The 17,843-nt window shown below is 46.1% G+C and overlaps 1 protein-coding gene across 1 annotated transcript in view; it reads right to left on the bottom strand.

Moving 5' to 3' along the window:
- The window catches only part of ITGAV (integrin subunit alpha V), a 372,076-nt gene that overhangs the window by 229,629 nt on the left and 124,604 nt on the right, over nucleotides 1-17,843 (bottom strand). Inside the window, exon 7 of the mRNA XM_086955459.1 lies at nucleotides 16,608-16,733. Within this exon, the coding sequence (XP_086811585.1) occupies nucleotides 16,608-16,733 (126 nt within the window). The remainder of the gene's footprint in view (nucleotides 1-16,607; nucleotides 16,734-17,843) is intronic.

The raw sequence follows: 17,843 nt of genomic DNA, 5'->3' as shown, positions 1-17,843 counted from the left end.
GGAGCCAGCGGAGGAAGTGGGTGGAGCTGGAGAAAAGTGGGTGTGGCCTCCGACAAAAATTTGAGCACCTGCACTTCATATTTTACAAATTAAGCACTGTACGTCAGTGATCGAGTTAGTCGCCCCCTAATAAGACAGGACCAGCCAGGAAGTAGGCCAGCGAACTTGTTAAGCCATCAAAGAAGCGGGCCTGATCGGAATTGGGGGCATATACACTACACAGGACCACCTCCCTACCGTAAAGTCGTCCCTCAACCGCCACATATCTACCCTCGGGATCAACCCGCTGGTTCGTGACTTGGAATGGCGTCCCCGCTCTTATCCATATTAGGGCCCCTCTGGCAAATGCTGACTACGTTGTGCCAAACACCTGACCCCGCCACCTCTTCTGTAAGGCTCCGCATTCTTTCTTAGTTAAATGAGTTTCTTGAAGCATTGCTATCTGCACTCCCCGCCTCACCAAATAAGCATGCACCTTGTGGCGTTTCACCATTGTTCGAAGTCCACGGACATTCCATGTGATACATTTCACATTAGGTAACGACCCCATAATAGACGTTTCTGTACAGTATCACCATCAAACAGTTTTCCCCCGCATCGCAGCAGTTGTGTCTCCCCTTCAAAACCCCCCACAAAACACCCCCAACCCCACTCCCCAGGACAGGACCTAATAACCCAGCTTCAGCCCAGTTCCAAACCATCAAAACCACACACATATACTAATCTGTGGTCGTTACCACAGACGGCCTTAAGGGCCACAAGAGGGTGATAGAGCGCCGATCCAGGGTAGGCAGAGCTCCCACCCCGCGCCCTCAGTCCCAAGCTGCCTTCACAACCCCATACCTGATAGGTCACCAAAAGTCTGGAGAGTCTGTCCCAACAGGTACCCCGGGTTTACTGGGTCTCTGAAACGTCACTCGTTAAACAGTCCATCCGAAGTCTGCGGGGTGACCGTTGGTCCCTTCACACTCCCTGTTTCCGATTCATCTCCTCCAGATTTCTCTCCTTCCTCCTCCGAGTCCGACCCCCCCGATGTTCTTTCCTGCTGTGATCCTGTGATGCTCGCCGTTGCAGCCAATGTCCCTTTCCTGTCATCCGCCATCTGGGCGTCTCGCATGGCCCTCTTGAGTTTGTTCCGTGTGCGAATACGCTGCGACTTCCTAATCCGGACCGGTTTTGGCCTTTCCCTTCCGCTTTTGTTCGTGCAGTCCGTGCCAGCACGGTACAGTTCAAGCCACGACCATGCCTCGTCCGGAGTCTGGAAGCAGTGCGTCCTGTCATCGAGGATCACCCTTAATTTAGCAGGGAAGAGCAAGGAGTACTGAATCCCCTCTTCCCTCAGTTCTTTTTTAACTGATAAAAAGGACGCTCTGTTTTTCTGAACTTCCTGCGTGTAGTCCGGAAAGATAGTGCAGTAATTTCACCACCATCGGTCGAGGTCGGCCCTCTAGGGGCGGTCTAGCCGGGACCCTATGCGCTCTTTCCAGGGAGAAGAAAGGAGAAAGACGCTCCGGTGCTACGACCGTTTTAAACCAGTCCTCCATGTATGCCACCGCGTCATCTCTTTCAATTTTTTCCGGAAGGCCCACCACCCTCAGGTTATTCCTCCGGTTACGACTTTCAGCATCCTCTGCCCGTCGCTCCAGATTCGCCAAGCGACCAAGAATATCCGTCAGTTTGTGTTCCGCCGTCACCACCGCAGGTTTCAGCTCCTGGAGTAATTGTTCATTTTCTTTCACTCTGTCCCAGATCTTGGCATGGTCTGCTCTCAGTAGGCCCAGCCCCGTTGCAACCTGCGGTATATCATGGTGCAGCGATTCCTTCGTCGCGGTAATCGCCTCCAGGATAGCATCGAGACGCAGGTTCAACCTCTGTTCCGGCGTTGACGCCTCCTGTGGGGCTCGGGTTCCGCCATCTTGGACCAAGGTGGTTGCATCATCTTGTCCTTGTGGTGTGTTCAAAACACCGCCAGCTGTGGCCATCTTGACGGCGTTAGATGCTCCACCTAGGCCACCACCTATGGCCAGGCAATTCACAGTGCTCCTAGCACAGTCACCTCACCTGTTGCCACTTCCCAGGGGAGACAGTGTCTATGAGTACCAGGGCCCCACACACATCATCAAAGATTGTCCATGCCCCTTCCTCTCATCATTTGTATCCCCCAGAACACACTTTCAGGCTCTGGTTACAACCGATAGTTCAGAGCTGTATGCCACGTGGTGTTTCCAGAGCACCATTAGGGACCCGGTCCACCTTCCAGTCCAGCTGCCCAGGCCAGCAGTACTTCCCCCCAGCAAGTAGGCGGGCGCCCCCACAGGGCCGATTGGAACGGCTCCCCGAACTAGTATATTGCGGTAGGCTGATGGTGCTGCCTCAGCCCTTGCTCCATGTTTACCCCACCTCCACACTTTTAGATGTCCAGGCGGGCGGTGTCCACCGGCACCGCGAGCTCCCTATGGTCCTCACCAGTGTGCAGGGTGCCTCTCTCTCCCAGCCGCTCTCGGAAGTTGCCTTGCTCCCCGGTGGTCAGGGTCCTTAGAAGTGCGTGCTCTGATCCCGTTTCCGCCACGGTATCAGAGTCCGCTGCCCGCCTGCACAATCCACTCCTGAGGCGGCCGGGTCTGCCTTCCTGTGCGGCCCCCTCCAGTAGACCCAGGCCAGCGCTCCGTGTACGCGACCGCTGCCGGTTGCAGGAGTCGCCGCCCAAGGTCAGCCCGCCATTTACCAGCCGCTAGGTCGGGGAGCAGGGGGGGAGGGGCGCCGCACTCACCACGACCCGGGGTTACGATGGCTTCGCCCTCCTCGTTCGGCGCCGAAGGTGCCCTCAGTCGTGCCCCCGCTCCGCTCGCTCTGCTGGGCAGCCACGGAACACCAGCTCAGTTTAGGCGCTCTCCGTCTCCGGGTCTCTCCGGAGCTTCACGCCGCCATCTTTGTCTTTGTTCTCGGCCCGGCTCCTCCGGGCTCCGGGACCGGATCTCCGCTCGTCCCCCGAGGTCCCGCTGGCATCCAAACTCTCCTCTCCGCTTAGCAATCACCTCAGGTGGTGAATCCGAGCCTTCAGAGGCACTACAGGCAGGGTCAGCAGGATAAATATCGGGGCGAGGAGCTGCACGCTCACACAGCCATCCCGGTCGGCGCTCAAACCACGCCCCACCAGGCAAGTACAGTCATGCCAATAAAGTAGCAGCTGGCCCAGTAGAAACTAAAGCAGATACATCTAGTCACTGGAAGATAGGCCAAAGAAAATGGCTTTTGGATAACAACTGAAACGGATGAAAAGTGCAATTACTTGTAGATCATGGACATCATTTGGGGGCTGCCACTGTGACACCTGGCTCCCCCTGAATTTTTGGGGCAGCCATAGCACATTTTGAAACAAAATGAGGGTGTTGTCCTGGGGACAGTCAGGTTTCATTGGCCTGTCATATTTAATGAGTGTCCTTTCAGAGGCTATGGTGCTTTAGCAAATTTATGTGAAAATAGACCCAATTTTTTCAAACTTTTCTTGACCAGGAGAAGCTCCCCCAATCCTATCAAGAAGATGTCGGACTCCCTTGTTTCACTGACTAACTACAATTCAGGGCAGTATAAGGCCCCAACATTTTCAAATTCCCCTTATACAGGTGACATCCAATCTAGACCTTTTGTCGATTAATACTGTTGTATTACCCATACAGTTGTTATGAAACTGCAGTGATGGCCACTATTGTGATATCATCAGGGTTATGGTCATGTGACATGCTTTCTTGGGAAGAATAAGTGCCGAAAGTCATGCGATGTCACTCCCTGCAATTTTATTAAGATAAAAGTGTATATGATGTCCTATCTGATGATGAGTAGGGGGAGGACGTGCAGGACTAAAAGTAAATTATTATTGGTAGGAAATCCTACCATGTGTCTTCTAAACACAGCCCAATGCTGTTAAAGAAAGACCAAGCATGATTTTACAGGAATATAAAAAAAACTTGACATTTTCGGGAGGTGGCAACTCACAAGAGCGCACATGATACAAAGTTCTTTATTTATATGATTGTAATTGCAGGGGCAGAGTAGTGTGAACACTAGGGAATGAATAGCCATTCACATTCTGGCAAACATCCACTCCAGAAACGCACCTAATCATCCTCCCATAAAAAGCTAAAGTAAGGACTTTCCTGACTCATGATGTTAAGGGAACGTCTACATATCTCATTGCAGTGTCGCGTTAAGGGAATTCTACACAGAAAGAAAATGTGCTTTTGCACAAAAACTTGCCAGGTATACTCCAGTGGCTTGTCTGACACCAACATAATCCACTGTTGTTCTTTATTTGCTTTCACAAATCAGCACTCCAGCTGTATTTAGTGAGTTGCCAGAAATGCATAAATTGCCGATTCACAGACTTGCACACTTTCATAAGTGAAGTCCTACTATGATGGTTATTTTACTGCATGATCTTGGTTATCATTTCTACACCCCCAACTTCAAATGGCCATAATGTTTTATCATACGAATTCACAACGCCTCGTTGCCATTACCTTAAAAATAGAGATGCACACTCTAAGTATTTATGTTTTGTCAATGAATCCATTGAGGGCTAGATAACTCACAGTACTTGTATAATGAGGCCATGTATGCAACAGCTATGAGCATTGTGGGTGCATATGTAAACATAGGTTACATAGGTCAACAAGTTATGGCACATGCTCTAGAGATTCAAACAGGCCAAATTCTGTAAGCTTTTCAGTGTTGCCAGTATAATTACATTTAATATCAAAGGTGTTCTTTGATGCCTGTCTGGGCAGTGGAAAAACAGATGGAGCTCAACCTTGAATCTCCACAAAATCCCCATAAGCCCCAACTTTCAGAAACTGCAAGGATGCAGAATATAACTTGCAAAAACGGCCCTGTGACAAAATCGGCCCCCAGGGGCCCCTACCTGGCCCCCACCCTGGCGGGGCACCGGGGTATTGCCCGGTGCCCGCAACGTCCAGTCCGGGCCTGCCTATACCCATACCTACACTGGCTCCCTGTAAGGCAGCCTATTAGGTTTAAGGCCCTCTGTCTTGCCTACAAAACTCCTCATGGTGTAGGCCCAGGCTATTTGAAACAGTCTTTTAAAGGGTACACTCCAGGCAGAAACCTTTGTTCCACTGGTGCCTAGAAACTTGTGGTTCCCAGGTACAAAAGGGTCAACTGGGTAGGAAAAAGTTTTATGTCCTCAACGTAAAAGAATGGAACCAACTTCCTTATTACATCAGAGTTCAACCTAACCTACTAGCCTTTAAGAAGGAAATAAAAACTTGGTTCTTCTCTAGTTAAGGATGATTGATTCTATGTCCACTCACTCAAAACTAGCACCTTGACACCTCCAAGTATTTGTTGCGCTTCAGAAGTTACTATAACACATTTGCTATTTCTGGATATTCAGGATTACAGCAGAAATCCACGGCTCTCAAATTAGTTCTACTAACTACAGGTGTTAGTAACTAGAGGAAGATTACCACTATGACATGCAAGAACGGTACAGTAGTTCATTTTTTTACTTAACTGGTTTTAGTACAATGTTTCTCCCAGGACTGACACAACTAACATGGCATTACTAGTACTACAGGTTGATAGCAGATAGAGGGCAACACATCCAGCATGCATTAGCTTAATTCACTAGTAAAATACAGTAAATTATCTGTTTATTTACTAATGTGATTACCTAAGGAGATAAAAAAAAGTCTATATGAACATAATTGAAACTGTTTTACTAATCAGTGGAGGAATGAGGGTTGGGGAAGCAAGCCTCGTCTGGTCTTCCCGCCGGATTGTCGGATAGGTGGTGCGTCCTGTGAACATTCAATTGCTCCAATTGGCCAAGAGACTTTAGGGGGTAGAGCAGGAGGAGATTTAGATGGGTGAGTTGTGAGGGACAACTTCTTTGGCCATAGTCACACCCACGGGCAAGGAGCATAGAAGAGTAATTTTCTAGGTATTGGCCAAGGGGTCTTGTTGAGGAGGCATTTATTGTAGTACTTAACACATTAGGTAGTGCAGCTTTTGGTAGAATGTTGAGGGTTAATAAATTGGTGGAGGCACTGAACTATAATAGAAGGAAGGTAGGGAGGACCTGATCAAGGCAGGGGTGTAGGAAGCTGGCTCTTTATATATTATACCAAAGTGAGGTATAGTGTGCACAGAGTTCAGTGGAACCCCAAAGGTAGGCAGAGGTAAAGTTAGATAGGACCTCACTCTCTATTTGTGGTAGTGTGGTTGAGCAGTAAGGCGGTACCAGAGGACAGTGTTAAGCATTTGTTGTACACACTCAGTCAGTAAATTAATTCACACACTCAAAGACTGAACTTCAGACCAATTGTTTTTTTATAAAAATATTCTTTTAGTGATTTCATTTTCTAGAAACAAGCAAGCCGGACACAGGTATGGAATAATTACTTTACAGTAGTAATGCAATTGAAATACAGTTTGAATGATAATAGTATATGCACTTTGGTTTGATTTATAGTATGGATGCACAGAAAATGCAATACTTAGAAAATGCAGTACATATACTTGAGTAGGCTTTTTAGGAAAATAGCAGGTAAGCACCTTTTGAGATTACTAGGCTCTAGATACTACTCTGGGACATTTCCTGAAAACAGGCAAGTAAAATCATTTTTGTTACATTATGCAATTTTAAAGAATTTCTTTAGTTTCTCAAACTCCACACTTGGAAACTTTTCACAGAAAAACAATCAATGTTATCCTATGGAAGAAAATAGTGTTATCAGTTTTGAGGTAAGTATTTGGTGGTGGGAGTTTAAGTTATGGAGTAGGATTCAAGGGTCCCCCAGGGTCAAGGATGCACTATAGTTACACTCACAGTGGCACTTGGGCGGCCGGGTGCAGAGTGCTGAAGCCCTATGTTATCCAATGTTGTTTTCAATTGGGAACCTCCGGTTTGAAAATGCACTGCAGGTTTTGGGAAGAATGCATTCTGTCTGCGACCACCACTTCGAGTGGTAAGTTGGAGAATTAGAGGTTGGTGAGGCACCATCAGTTTGGGCACACAAGGCCGTGGGACGTCTGGTGAAGGGGTGCCTTTTGGGGTCAGATCTTCTTACCAGATCCTCGTTGCAGTTAGGGGTGCCTTCTGGATTTAGACTGCTGGCGTCGGCTGGAGGCTTGAGGCAGGTCAGGGGTCACCGGATCTTGGGTTAGGATCGCCAGGGTGGCCTCCTTGTGGTGTTTGCCCACTCGAGCTCCGGCCTTGGACGGCGGGTGCAGAGTGGTGCGGATCCGCGGTTTCCCGCCAAGGCCAGATGTTGCAGATGAACAAATCCGGTGTTCATGGGAGACAGAGTCTTTGAGGTTGAAGGCAGGCAGGTCCTCCGGGGGTTTTCTGAGATTGCTGGCTCCAGGACACAATTCACAGGAGCAGGTTCGAAGGGGAGACAGGCGGGTAGGGCTGGGGCCAAGTCAGTGGGAGTCTTCCTCTTGTTAGATGCTGCACGGTTGCTTGGTCCTTCTTCTTGTAGTTTCTTCTTGTCTGAAGAAGCAAGGTTCAGGGGTGCCCCTAAATACTAGATTTAGGGGCATTACAGGTAGGTAAAAGTTAGGGACCAATGGGTCCCTTCCCTGGGGTGGGTACACCCCCTATTACGTCAATCTCCAGTGGGAGGGGGGCATGAGCCTGTCCCTGGTTGGCTGAGTCCCCCCATCTTCAAGATGGCGTGGGCTGAGAGTTGTGCTTCACCCCGCCTCCCCCAGCTGAGGGGTGGAGTTGGCAGAAGTGGCACACCGCTCTTCCTCACTTATTTTTCCAGCCAGTTCTCCCGCCCAAAGTGGGGGTCAGAACCAGTTGCTGAGAGCAGCAAGTGGCCTTGGGAAGCTCACAAAGGCGGCAAGCCTTTGAAGCTTTCCCTTCCTGAACCCTGCCCATCCCGGCACCTCGTCCCAGGATGCGCATTGTTTCAGGCCCCAGAGAGCAGCAGGCTCAACCCAGGGGTCCAGAAACATGTCTGGTGGTAGCAGCTGAAAGCAGCCACTCAGCCTGGACACTAGTGGTAGGTAACTTTTCCGAGGGCATCTCTAATATGCCCTCTGTGCGCATCTTTGATTAAATCCCACATTGGCATCAGCCTTTATCGGGCTGAACCTAAGATCTGGGGCCCTTACATTTGGGTGATCTTTAACGCCATCTTGCAGGGAATGAATATTCCCGCAACATGGCTAGGTGCTGAGATCATCCCTGTGTATAAGAAGGGATCTTCTCTGTCTATGGCAAACTATAGACCGATCAGTTTGATCGATGTCTCGGAGAAAACATTTGCTAGTATACCTTTAGAACAGCTCCAATCCTGGCTTGAAGAGTACAAGGTCTTGGCACACTTGCAGGCTGATTTTAGGGAGAAAAAAATCAACAATAGACCAGATTTTCAGGCTCCAGCTTATTTATTGGAAATCAGTCCATTTAGAAGAGGGTAGCCTGTATCTGGTCTATGCTGACCTGAAGAGCGCTTTTGACTTAGTACCCAGAGATGCTTTGTGGAGGGTTTTAAGTGAGCTGGTACTTCCCTCGCCTTTGAAACATACTTAGAAAGCTACACAATGGAAACTTTGCACAAATTAGATATGGGGAAAATGGGAAATTGACGCAGCCCATTCCTGTAAATAGGGGGGTCAGGCAGGGATGTGTGCTTACCTCTACCCTGTCCTGCATATACATCAATGGCTTGATTGATGCACTAAGAGTCTGCAAGGACACAGATGCTCCCAAAATCGCACACAAGCACTTTCCCGCCATGATGTTTGCAGACTATACTCTAAGTTGCCAAATACTCCCCTCCTCTCTAAGTTGCCAATGGGTATACAAAGACGGGTTTTGTGAGTTTATTAGGACCAGGGGACTAGAGATCAATATCAACAAAACAAAAGTCATGACCTTTAACCCTAGCAAATCTCCACGCTCTAACCCACAAATGAATGGAATCCCTTTGGAGCAGGTCACTGTATTTGATTATTTGGGCCTAACTCTTACTGAAAACATGAGCTGGGGGGCCAATTAAACAAGTCCAACCTCAAATTGATACAAACCACAAGTGGCTTGGCTACGTTTTTCAGAAAGACCTTCCACAAACCAGTGAGCCCAGTTCTGGAGATTTATAAAAGCCAGGCGAGGAGCTCTGCCTTCTATGGGGTTGAACTCTGGGGGCACTCTGACTACAGGTCTCTGGTTGTTACCAAGAACAATTTCCTTAGACAACTATTCGGATTACCAAAAATCTCCCCTCTGGTCCCACTGCGTATGGACCTAGGGGTGAGATCCATCGCTGAGGAAATTGGGTGCAGGCCACTACTTTTCTGGCAGCGCCTGTGGCTAACACCGGAACTGTCAGAGTATAGATCAGAGCTACAGAAAATTCGGAGACTACCCAGCTCAGGAAAGTCGCCATGGCTTTTATTTATTAGGGAGAGCCTCAATGAAATAGGATTAAAATAATGATGGGAAAACCCTGACTCTGCTTGTATTAGATTACCACGCAAACTATTAACTTCTAGCTATTGGGGCAGATTAACCGCAAAACTTCATACAGAACCCGCCCATGGAACCCTTACCTCACTCTTTTTGGAAGTGAAATCCGCCCAGTATGAGGCAGGAAACTATATGTGCAGTATCGCCATAGCTGTCTCCCCCTGCGTGCTTTTACTTGTAAATGGTCAGGTGGCAATCCAAGTGGGTGTCCAGCCTCTAGCATGTGTATTGAGTCTGAACTACATGTGTTCCTTTTTTTGCCTGGGATATCATCTAATAAGACAAACATGGTTGATCCAGCTGTTTAAAAATCTAGGTACAACCCATTGCATGGAAGCATTTAGAATTTTAAATGATAACACAGACTCCCATATAATTTTTGCAGTTTCACGTTTCTTGAGCTCCATGTGGTGGGCTAGGAGAAACTTCCTTAAGAATCTAAACCAAGGTAGTGCCTGTGACTGATTTTCTTACAATCTTTTAAACTTAAAATGTACTATACTAGATGAAATGTTTTATCTCTTTTAACAATTCTTTTAACAATTTTAACTGTTTGTACATGTTTCTGTGTGTTATTTTATGGTGAATAACCAAAATAAAGAAATATTGGACTGGAATTTTTTTTTTACTTATGGGTTGTGGACTGGATTTATGGGGTGTGCAGTGGAATTATATGGGTAGTAAGTCTGTGGAATTTAGTGTAGTGGAATTATGTACAGTAGAATTGTGTGTTATGGAGAGTAATTATATGGATGGTATTTGGTTTTGTGGAGTATTATGCAGTGAAGCTTAATTATGTTGTGTGCTGTTGAATTTTGTGGTGTGATGTGGAACTATGTGGTGTGAATTTATTTATGTGGTGTGTTATGTAATTGTGTTGTTGATTTGCATTATATGGTTTTTTGTTGAATTATTTGGTGTGGAATGGAAATGTTTTGAGCCGATTTGTGTGTAACTATGTGCCATTTAGTGAAATTATGCTGATTGGAATTATGTGGCATGGTGTGGAGTGTGTTTATGTTGATTGTTGCCATGCGGTATAGATTTTTTTTATGTGGGTTGTATTCATGTGAGCGAGAGATAGGCTGAGTGAAGGAAGAGGGTGGAGAGATACAAGAGGAGAGAGGGCGAGAGTAAAGAGGAAGAAGGGTAATGACATGCCCAGCGCTTCCGGTGGGAGGGCCCATCATGTACTGAGCGAAGGCCGACTTTATTCCAACTCTGTTCCAAGTCCAGTGAGGGGGAGGGAAAGAAGGGAATGCATGAAAAAATGACAAAAGTATAGGAGAGAGACACCCAACACTGCATAAGAGTGATTCTAGCACTGCATGAGTGAGAGCAAAGTATTAATGAAAGAGATGATGGCTCAGGAGATTGACAGCACAGTACGAGAGACATCTACGCTGTGCGCGAGGAACTGCTGGAACTGCATTAGACATTTTGCACTGGATGGAAGTGTTTCCCGACACTGCAGGAGAGAGACAACAGTACAGGCAAGAGACCATGTTTAAGAAAAAAGCCAGACTGCGCTTTGGTGGAGAGAACGCAGCAATGCAATTGTCTCACTTTCGTGAAAGTTAGAGCTATTTGCTTTGTAAACAATATTGTGTTTTACCTATGTTTTTTGTTTGTAGTGGAGTGGATATATGCTGTTTGCAGTGGAATTATGTGGTTTGAAATGGAATTATTAGTTGTGGAATTGTGTGGGGTGAAATTGAGTGGTGTATATTTCTATATGGAAATATGTGGTATGGTGACTAGATGGGGTTAGAGCTATAAAATAGATAGAAAGTAAGACAGAATGATAGGCAGGTTGTGTATGAAGTAGTGAATGAACTTTGGATAGAGTAGTAGAAAGTGTGTGAGAAAGAGGGAATGAAGAGGAGAAGGTTATAGACGTATAAAGAGGCTGCACTTGTGTAAGCAGAAGACACAGAAAGAAGAAGGAGGAGAGTGTGTGTTTGGGTTGTTTTTTTAAAGATATGGTAAAGAAACTTTGCTGAAAGACCTGAAATGAACCAATGAGAAATGCTAGATCAGTGTGTGTGTGTGCAATGCAATTATGTGAATAGTAATTATGTGGTATTAAGTGTAGTGGACTTTATTGTGGAATGGGAAGAGACGCAGGGTGAGTCTGGAGGTCCTCAAACGCGGGTGGGGTGGGGAGGTTTGGAGGTCCCCGATCTTGAGCTCTATTATTTTGCTTCTCAACTGCAACACGCGATTGAGTGGCTGGACACAGACCCCTCTTGGGAGCAGTCCTTACTGGAAGGGTCTTATGGGAAGGGACAGTTGGGAGCGCTGCTCAGGCAGGCAGGGAGGCGACGGGGCCCTGCCCCCCGCTGGTGCGCTTGACGGCCGCGGTTTGGGATCGGGTGGTGCGACGCCTTATCCACAACCAGCCCTTTGCTCCTGACTTGGATCTCTGGCTGTTGCCACCCTTCGCCCGGATTGCGAGGGTCATGTCTATAGACAAGTGGATGGAGGGAGGATGTCTAATGTTGGTGGATTTATACCCAAACGACAAGTTTATCACCTATCGGGAGGTGGTCACCACCTTTGACCTTGGTCCAGGGCAATTTCTTCATTACGCCAAAATAGCGGCCACTGCGAGGCAGCTTTGGCCCTCATTCCCGGAGGCCCCGGCGCACACTCACATGCTGGTCCCAATGCTGGCAATGGCAGGCGGTCGGAAGTTCGTGACTTATCTATATCGTGAGGATAGACAGCTGCGGCCTTTAGCGATAGAGGGTAAATGGCAGCAGGCGTGTCCACAGGAGATTACTCCCCGTGAATGGGAAAACATACATGAAAGTGTGCGGAAGGTGTCAGTAAGCAATAGATTCAAACAGATCCAATATAATATTATCCATATACCTCTCCCCTAAGCGCCTGCACACCATAGACAAGGCCAGGGAAGCCCGTTGCCCGAGATGCCTCGACTCTCAGGCGGGCTTTGTCCACATGGTATGGATGTGCCCAGTCCTCTAAGTATATTGGGTGTCGATACTGGAGGTCTTAGAGAAGGTATCAGGATGGGTCATAGCTTTGGACCCGCATCCCTGTCTCTTGGGCATAATCCCCCGGGACCCGAAACGGAAGGTGAGCAGGCGGTTTTTAATACTCGGCCCGGTTACGGCACGACGCCGCATTGCCAATCATTGGTTGTCCCCACAGGGTCCAACACTGCATAAATGGAAGGCCGATCTGAGAGAATGGGCACTGGCGGAGGAGGAACACATAAGGCGTACAAGGAGGGATGGGAAGCTACCAGAGGTCCTCCAGGCCTGGGGGGTGATGCATAAGGAGCTGGTGGGACTGGATACCCCTTTGACCCCGACTGACTTAGACTCTGGACATGTTGTGGCGCAGCCTACAGTCGAGGCGATGCAGGGTGATCCATTATAGGGGTGAACGGCAGAGACCTATGATTACAGTATCTGGTGTTCTTTTTGACCATCACGTAGGATTCCAGACCACACAGGGGGGTTGCAACTCGGCAGCGGGGAGGGGGGTGGTTGGGGAGAGTTGGGGTGAGTTGGGGGATGGGTGGGGGTTGGGTATGGGGGTGGAGGGCGTCTTCATAGTGTTTATTCAACTTTGTGCGACAGGTACCTGCACAGTGACCACGCTGAGGACAGCTGGGGATTGCAGTATCCTCGATTTTGCTCTGTAAGTGACCGCTGGCTAAAATGGTTCTGGGGGTTCTTCTTACGCTTGGAGCGATGATGAGGTGCTGGGGGCCTTGGGAGTTTATTGTCCTGACGATGAGCACTGCCTTAAAATGATAAATACAGTTTTACATCCGTGGAATACAATGTAAAATAATAAAAGGTTTAACACAGATTTTACCATGGGTGTACGGTGAAGAGCAGGACGCCATTACAGGGTCCACATTTTTTGCCTTACTATGTACATCTCTGTTGTTCTGAAGTCTCTGTGCCTTGTTACCAATGCTGATAGTTGTCACATTGTCGCTAGTTTCAACGCGGCAAGCCCAAAGTGGTTGTAGGCGGCTTGCTGTGTTACTACACATTTCGTGCTGTGTTATGCATTGCTGCCTGTTGGTTACTCTGAAAGCGCTGCCGGCCATATTCCGGTTGTAGGCACTGAGCTGTGTTCTCGCTCTCACTTACCAATAAAGGTTTTGGGGGGAAAAAAAGTGTAGTGGACTTATGTGTAGTGGTATTGTGTGTCATGGAGTGGTAATATGTGGTGGACATTGTGGTGTTGAATTATGTGGAATGATGTAGAATTTTGTGGTGTGGATTGGATGCATGTGGTGTGTGGTTGAATTATGTGTTGTGTAGTGGACATTTGTGCTGTAGAATGGAATTGTGTGTAGTTGAATAGTGTTGCGTGGAATTGCGTGGCATTGAGTGAAATTATGTTGAGTGGGATTATGTGCCATGGTGTGGAGTGTATTTATGTGGAGTGTTGCTATGTGGCGTGGAGTAGATTTATGTGGAGTGTAATTATGCGGTATGGAGATGTGTGTTATGTTGTGTACCAAGGAATTGTGTGGCGTTGAATTGTGTGGTGTGGCATGGTGTGGAATTATGTGGAGTGTAAATATGGGGCACATTGCAGAGTTTCATTTTATTGAGTGGAATTATGTGTTTTGGAGCTGAAGGAATATATGTGGAGTGTAATTATGTAGGTTAGAGTGTAATTATGTTCAGTGGAATTATTTGGAGTCGAATTGTGTTTTGTGGAGTTTAATAGAATTCTGTTAAATTAAGTGGTGCTATGTGATGTGGAATTATGTGGCATGGAGCGGAGTGGTAATTTGTGGAGTAGAATTTGATGGATTTTTATTATGTGGCATGTAGTGGAATGATGTGGAGTTGAATTGTGTGTTACTGAATTATGAGATGTTGAAATGTGTTGTGTAGTGGCATTATGTGGTGTGGATTTGTGTGTTGTGGAATTGTGGAAATAAAGAAGAAATAGACAGGGCATGGCGGCGACAAATAGCAGCAGGAATGGGGTGGGTAGGCAATGAAATAAGGGCAAGGAAAGCAAGACACCCCTCCGAATGAAAGAGGAAATGTGCATTTAGTTGCTTACACAAAGGGGGAGAAAATTAGTTATGTTGGCTGGTTGAAAATGAGACAGGGGAGAGGTTTTTTTAACGACCACACAACAGAGTAATGCCCGTAAACATGTGAGATTAGGGAGTTGCACATTTGACAGAAAGTTGCGCTTTGAATCAAAGGATCTCGAGTAGGTAAGTAAGTAAAAAATATATTGTTTTTAATTAATTAAAACCATTACAAAAATACATTCAAATAAAATCTTTTGATAAAATGGCTTTTCGATCAGTGCTCTTAGCACACTGTTAAAAAGCACAGATTGTCCAAATACACAACTTGGCTGCACCTACATTCTGGCAATGATCTAAAATAATGGACATTGAGATATCCAATCCAAAGCCTGTCAAAATCATATCATCGGCAAGATACAGTATGGAGACTGCCCCCCCCAAAACCTAAGATGAGAACTTACATGACATTTCATTTTAGAATGACACCATCGTAAATATTAGGAGTTAAATTATGGACATGCCAAAACAACTTTGATACATCACTCCATTACGATTTAGACAATTTACGGGACCGCGCAAGACTACATAAAAGGCTTTGCGCTGATCAAACTACACTTCCCATGATCCTTTGTGGAACCGGAAGCGAACACGACTGAGACGCGGCGTTTGCAACACCGAAGAAGACCTAGTTGTGCAGCACTGTGCCCCATTTGTCGAAGGTAAGGGTACATATAAAAAAATCCACCAAACCAAGTAGGCATCCTGTTGCTGGAATACCAGAGGGTCGAACAAGCAAACTGACCCCCACTCGATGTCATTGCAGGTTTTCCAGGCGGAGGCACAAGATTCGTGTTCCCAGCTGCCTGAGCCCCACCCCAAGGTAAGAACCTTGGTTCAGTTCCTGCACACCAAACACACAGGCGCAAAAAACTTTAAATTAATGGGCATTCACTAGTCTCCCTCTCTCTCTCTCCCCCTTCCCCTAGGAGTGCGAGAGCCAGGCAGTTCACATTGAAAATTGGGACACTGATAGACATTCATAAGTAAGTGATGTGAGGAAAGGGGTGTTGTTGACATGCTGGGTGCATAAAGTGTAAAGTGGTCTGTGACTATGGTTTTTCTTCACATCAGATTTGTGTTGACAACAGGGATAATTCATCTTCATCTGGTCTCTGATGAGAGAGAGGTAAGATAAGGAGGCTAGCAGTAATGGTAGAGATAGCATACATTCAACAGGAATTCATATTCTAAATTAAGGTTGTTTTTCCTTTATTACAGACTATGGTCCTGATGAGAACTCAAAACTGACATGAGTTCAAAACGCGTAGACTGTTTCTAAAAAGCCTGAAATAGAGATAAAGTCACAGAAATTTAAAAAAATAGGTGTTCTGTTGAGAACAAGAAATGTCTATGGCTTTGTTGTGAATATTTTTATTCCGACACTCATTTAATTCATATATTTGTGCACTGTCTGTTTTATTTGTAATTGTATGAAAGAGTGATGACTGATGGTTTGAATGAGGAAATTTGGAATGTATTATTGTTTTTGTAAATAGGAATGTGATTGTTTTGTTTCATGTACATAAGGTCTTTAAAAATGCAAATTTGGAAAAATTAAAATACCAAATGGATGAGCTTTGAATCAATTACAAAAGTAAATAAAATAACTGTAATTCAGATTACAAAACATAGTGTTTCATTTCATATGTTTTGCGAAATTTATCACATCAAGCAATCCTTTTTTGCTACTTTTCCCTAGCACTGGCTTAGTCAAGAAGGCATGCTTTAATGGGATAAACTGTGTTTGTGCATGTAACTCATCTAAACTCCATTGGTGAGTTCCTATTTTTACATATGTGGGCACATTTAAAGCCAGACCTATGTTCACTGACATTGTTACGTTGACGCAGACATTAATATTGTTGGAAATTGACCAACCACTGCAGTGATATCACAAATTAGTCACTTTTTTGTAAGGGAGCACACTTTCATCTATTAAATAACAAGGAGCCTAATGGGGACTGCAAATTGAAAAAGTATTTTAAGATGGTCATTTCTTACCTAAATAGCTGTCATCAAATTCAGCACCAGCAGAACGGGTTGCCAAATGATTTCTGTAAGCGATGCTGTAACTGTTAAGGTCATATTTATTCACAATTTCTTCCACTTCATCGGAAATTAGTTGACCTGCAAGTGAAAAATTATGCGGACAATTATGTATAACCCTTACCTGTAGAGCAACATAAGCAAACTATTAAAATGAAACACACGGTCAAGCACACAAAATCTTATTAAGAGGAGGACATTCAGAAGAGGGGTGGTTTGCATTACTAATTCAAGGGTAGCTCTAAAATCAAAGTTACAGGCCACATGGGCACTGTCTTTGAGTACTCCGGGGCTGATTAGGATGCCTGTGGTCTCACCGACATCCAGCACAGCGGTCCATCCACCGCATTATGATGCAGGTGGTCTGACTGCATCGGTCGGAGAGACCGACAGACACTTGAGCCCGTCGGACTGTCGGTCGGGTCATATTTCCTACAATGGGGTGGTACCTGCTCAGGCACCGCCGTAGGGATTACAATGTTCCTTTCTGACAGCCTTTCAATGGAGGTCCGACAGTCCATAGAAAGGCTATCATCAGAAAGTGACTTTGGGGGCCCGTGGCACGGCTCCTGCACCCCTGTGGCTTCGCTATAGGGCCCAGGGGGGGCACACATGGTACCCCCAAACACCCATGCGCCAGGCACCACATGGTGCAGGGATGTTTGTAATCATGCCTTTGCCATTAGGGCTTGTGCTGCGACCCTTTTCCGGGCCGCAGCAAAAGCCTCAATAGCAAAACGCATGTTTCCAACTGCACCATCCATGGTGGTGGGTTATCTGCTGGGACCCCGATTAATTTAGACAGTTCATACTGAAATGAGCTTTAGTTAAGTCAAAGGTTCATGGAAATAGGTTAAGGTAATCTAGATGTCTTTTGATCCTTTGACTGCGACCTCTGTTGTATTAGATTTATGAGGCATTTCACTTTTTAGGTATTCAATGGTGAAGCCCATGCTGAAAAGGTGTTTTAAATTGTAATATCCTTGATCGAAGTTCACCAAACCTTACACTTGGCAGCATCTCAAGCAGCTGCTTTTGAGCTCCCCATAAAATGTACAATATTTCCTCAATACCAAACATGTAATAAATATGAACATTTATGTATTACTCTAAAACAAAACTCCCATTTGAGTTGGTAAAAAATAAAAAAATAGTCCATAAGTTTAATAAAAATGGGGTCAAAAAAAATCT

Source organism: Lissotriton vulgaris, chromosome 2_1 (genome assembly GCF_964263255.1).
Source record: "Lissotriton vulgaris chromosome 2_1, aLisVul1.2, whole genome shotgun sequence".
NCBI classification, from domain to species: Eukaryota; Metazoa; Chordata; class Amphibia; order Caudata; family Salamandridae; genus Lissotriton; species Lissotriton vulgaris.
The sequence above is the reverse complement of the archived record's forward strand: the minus strand, read 5'-3'. Positions and strand labels throughout refer to the sequence as shown.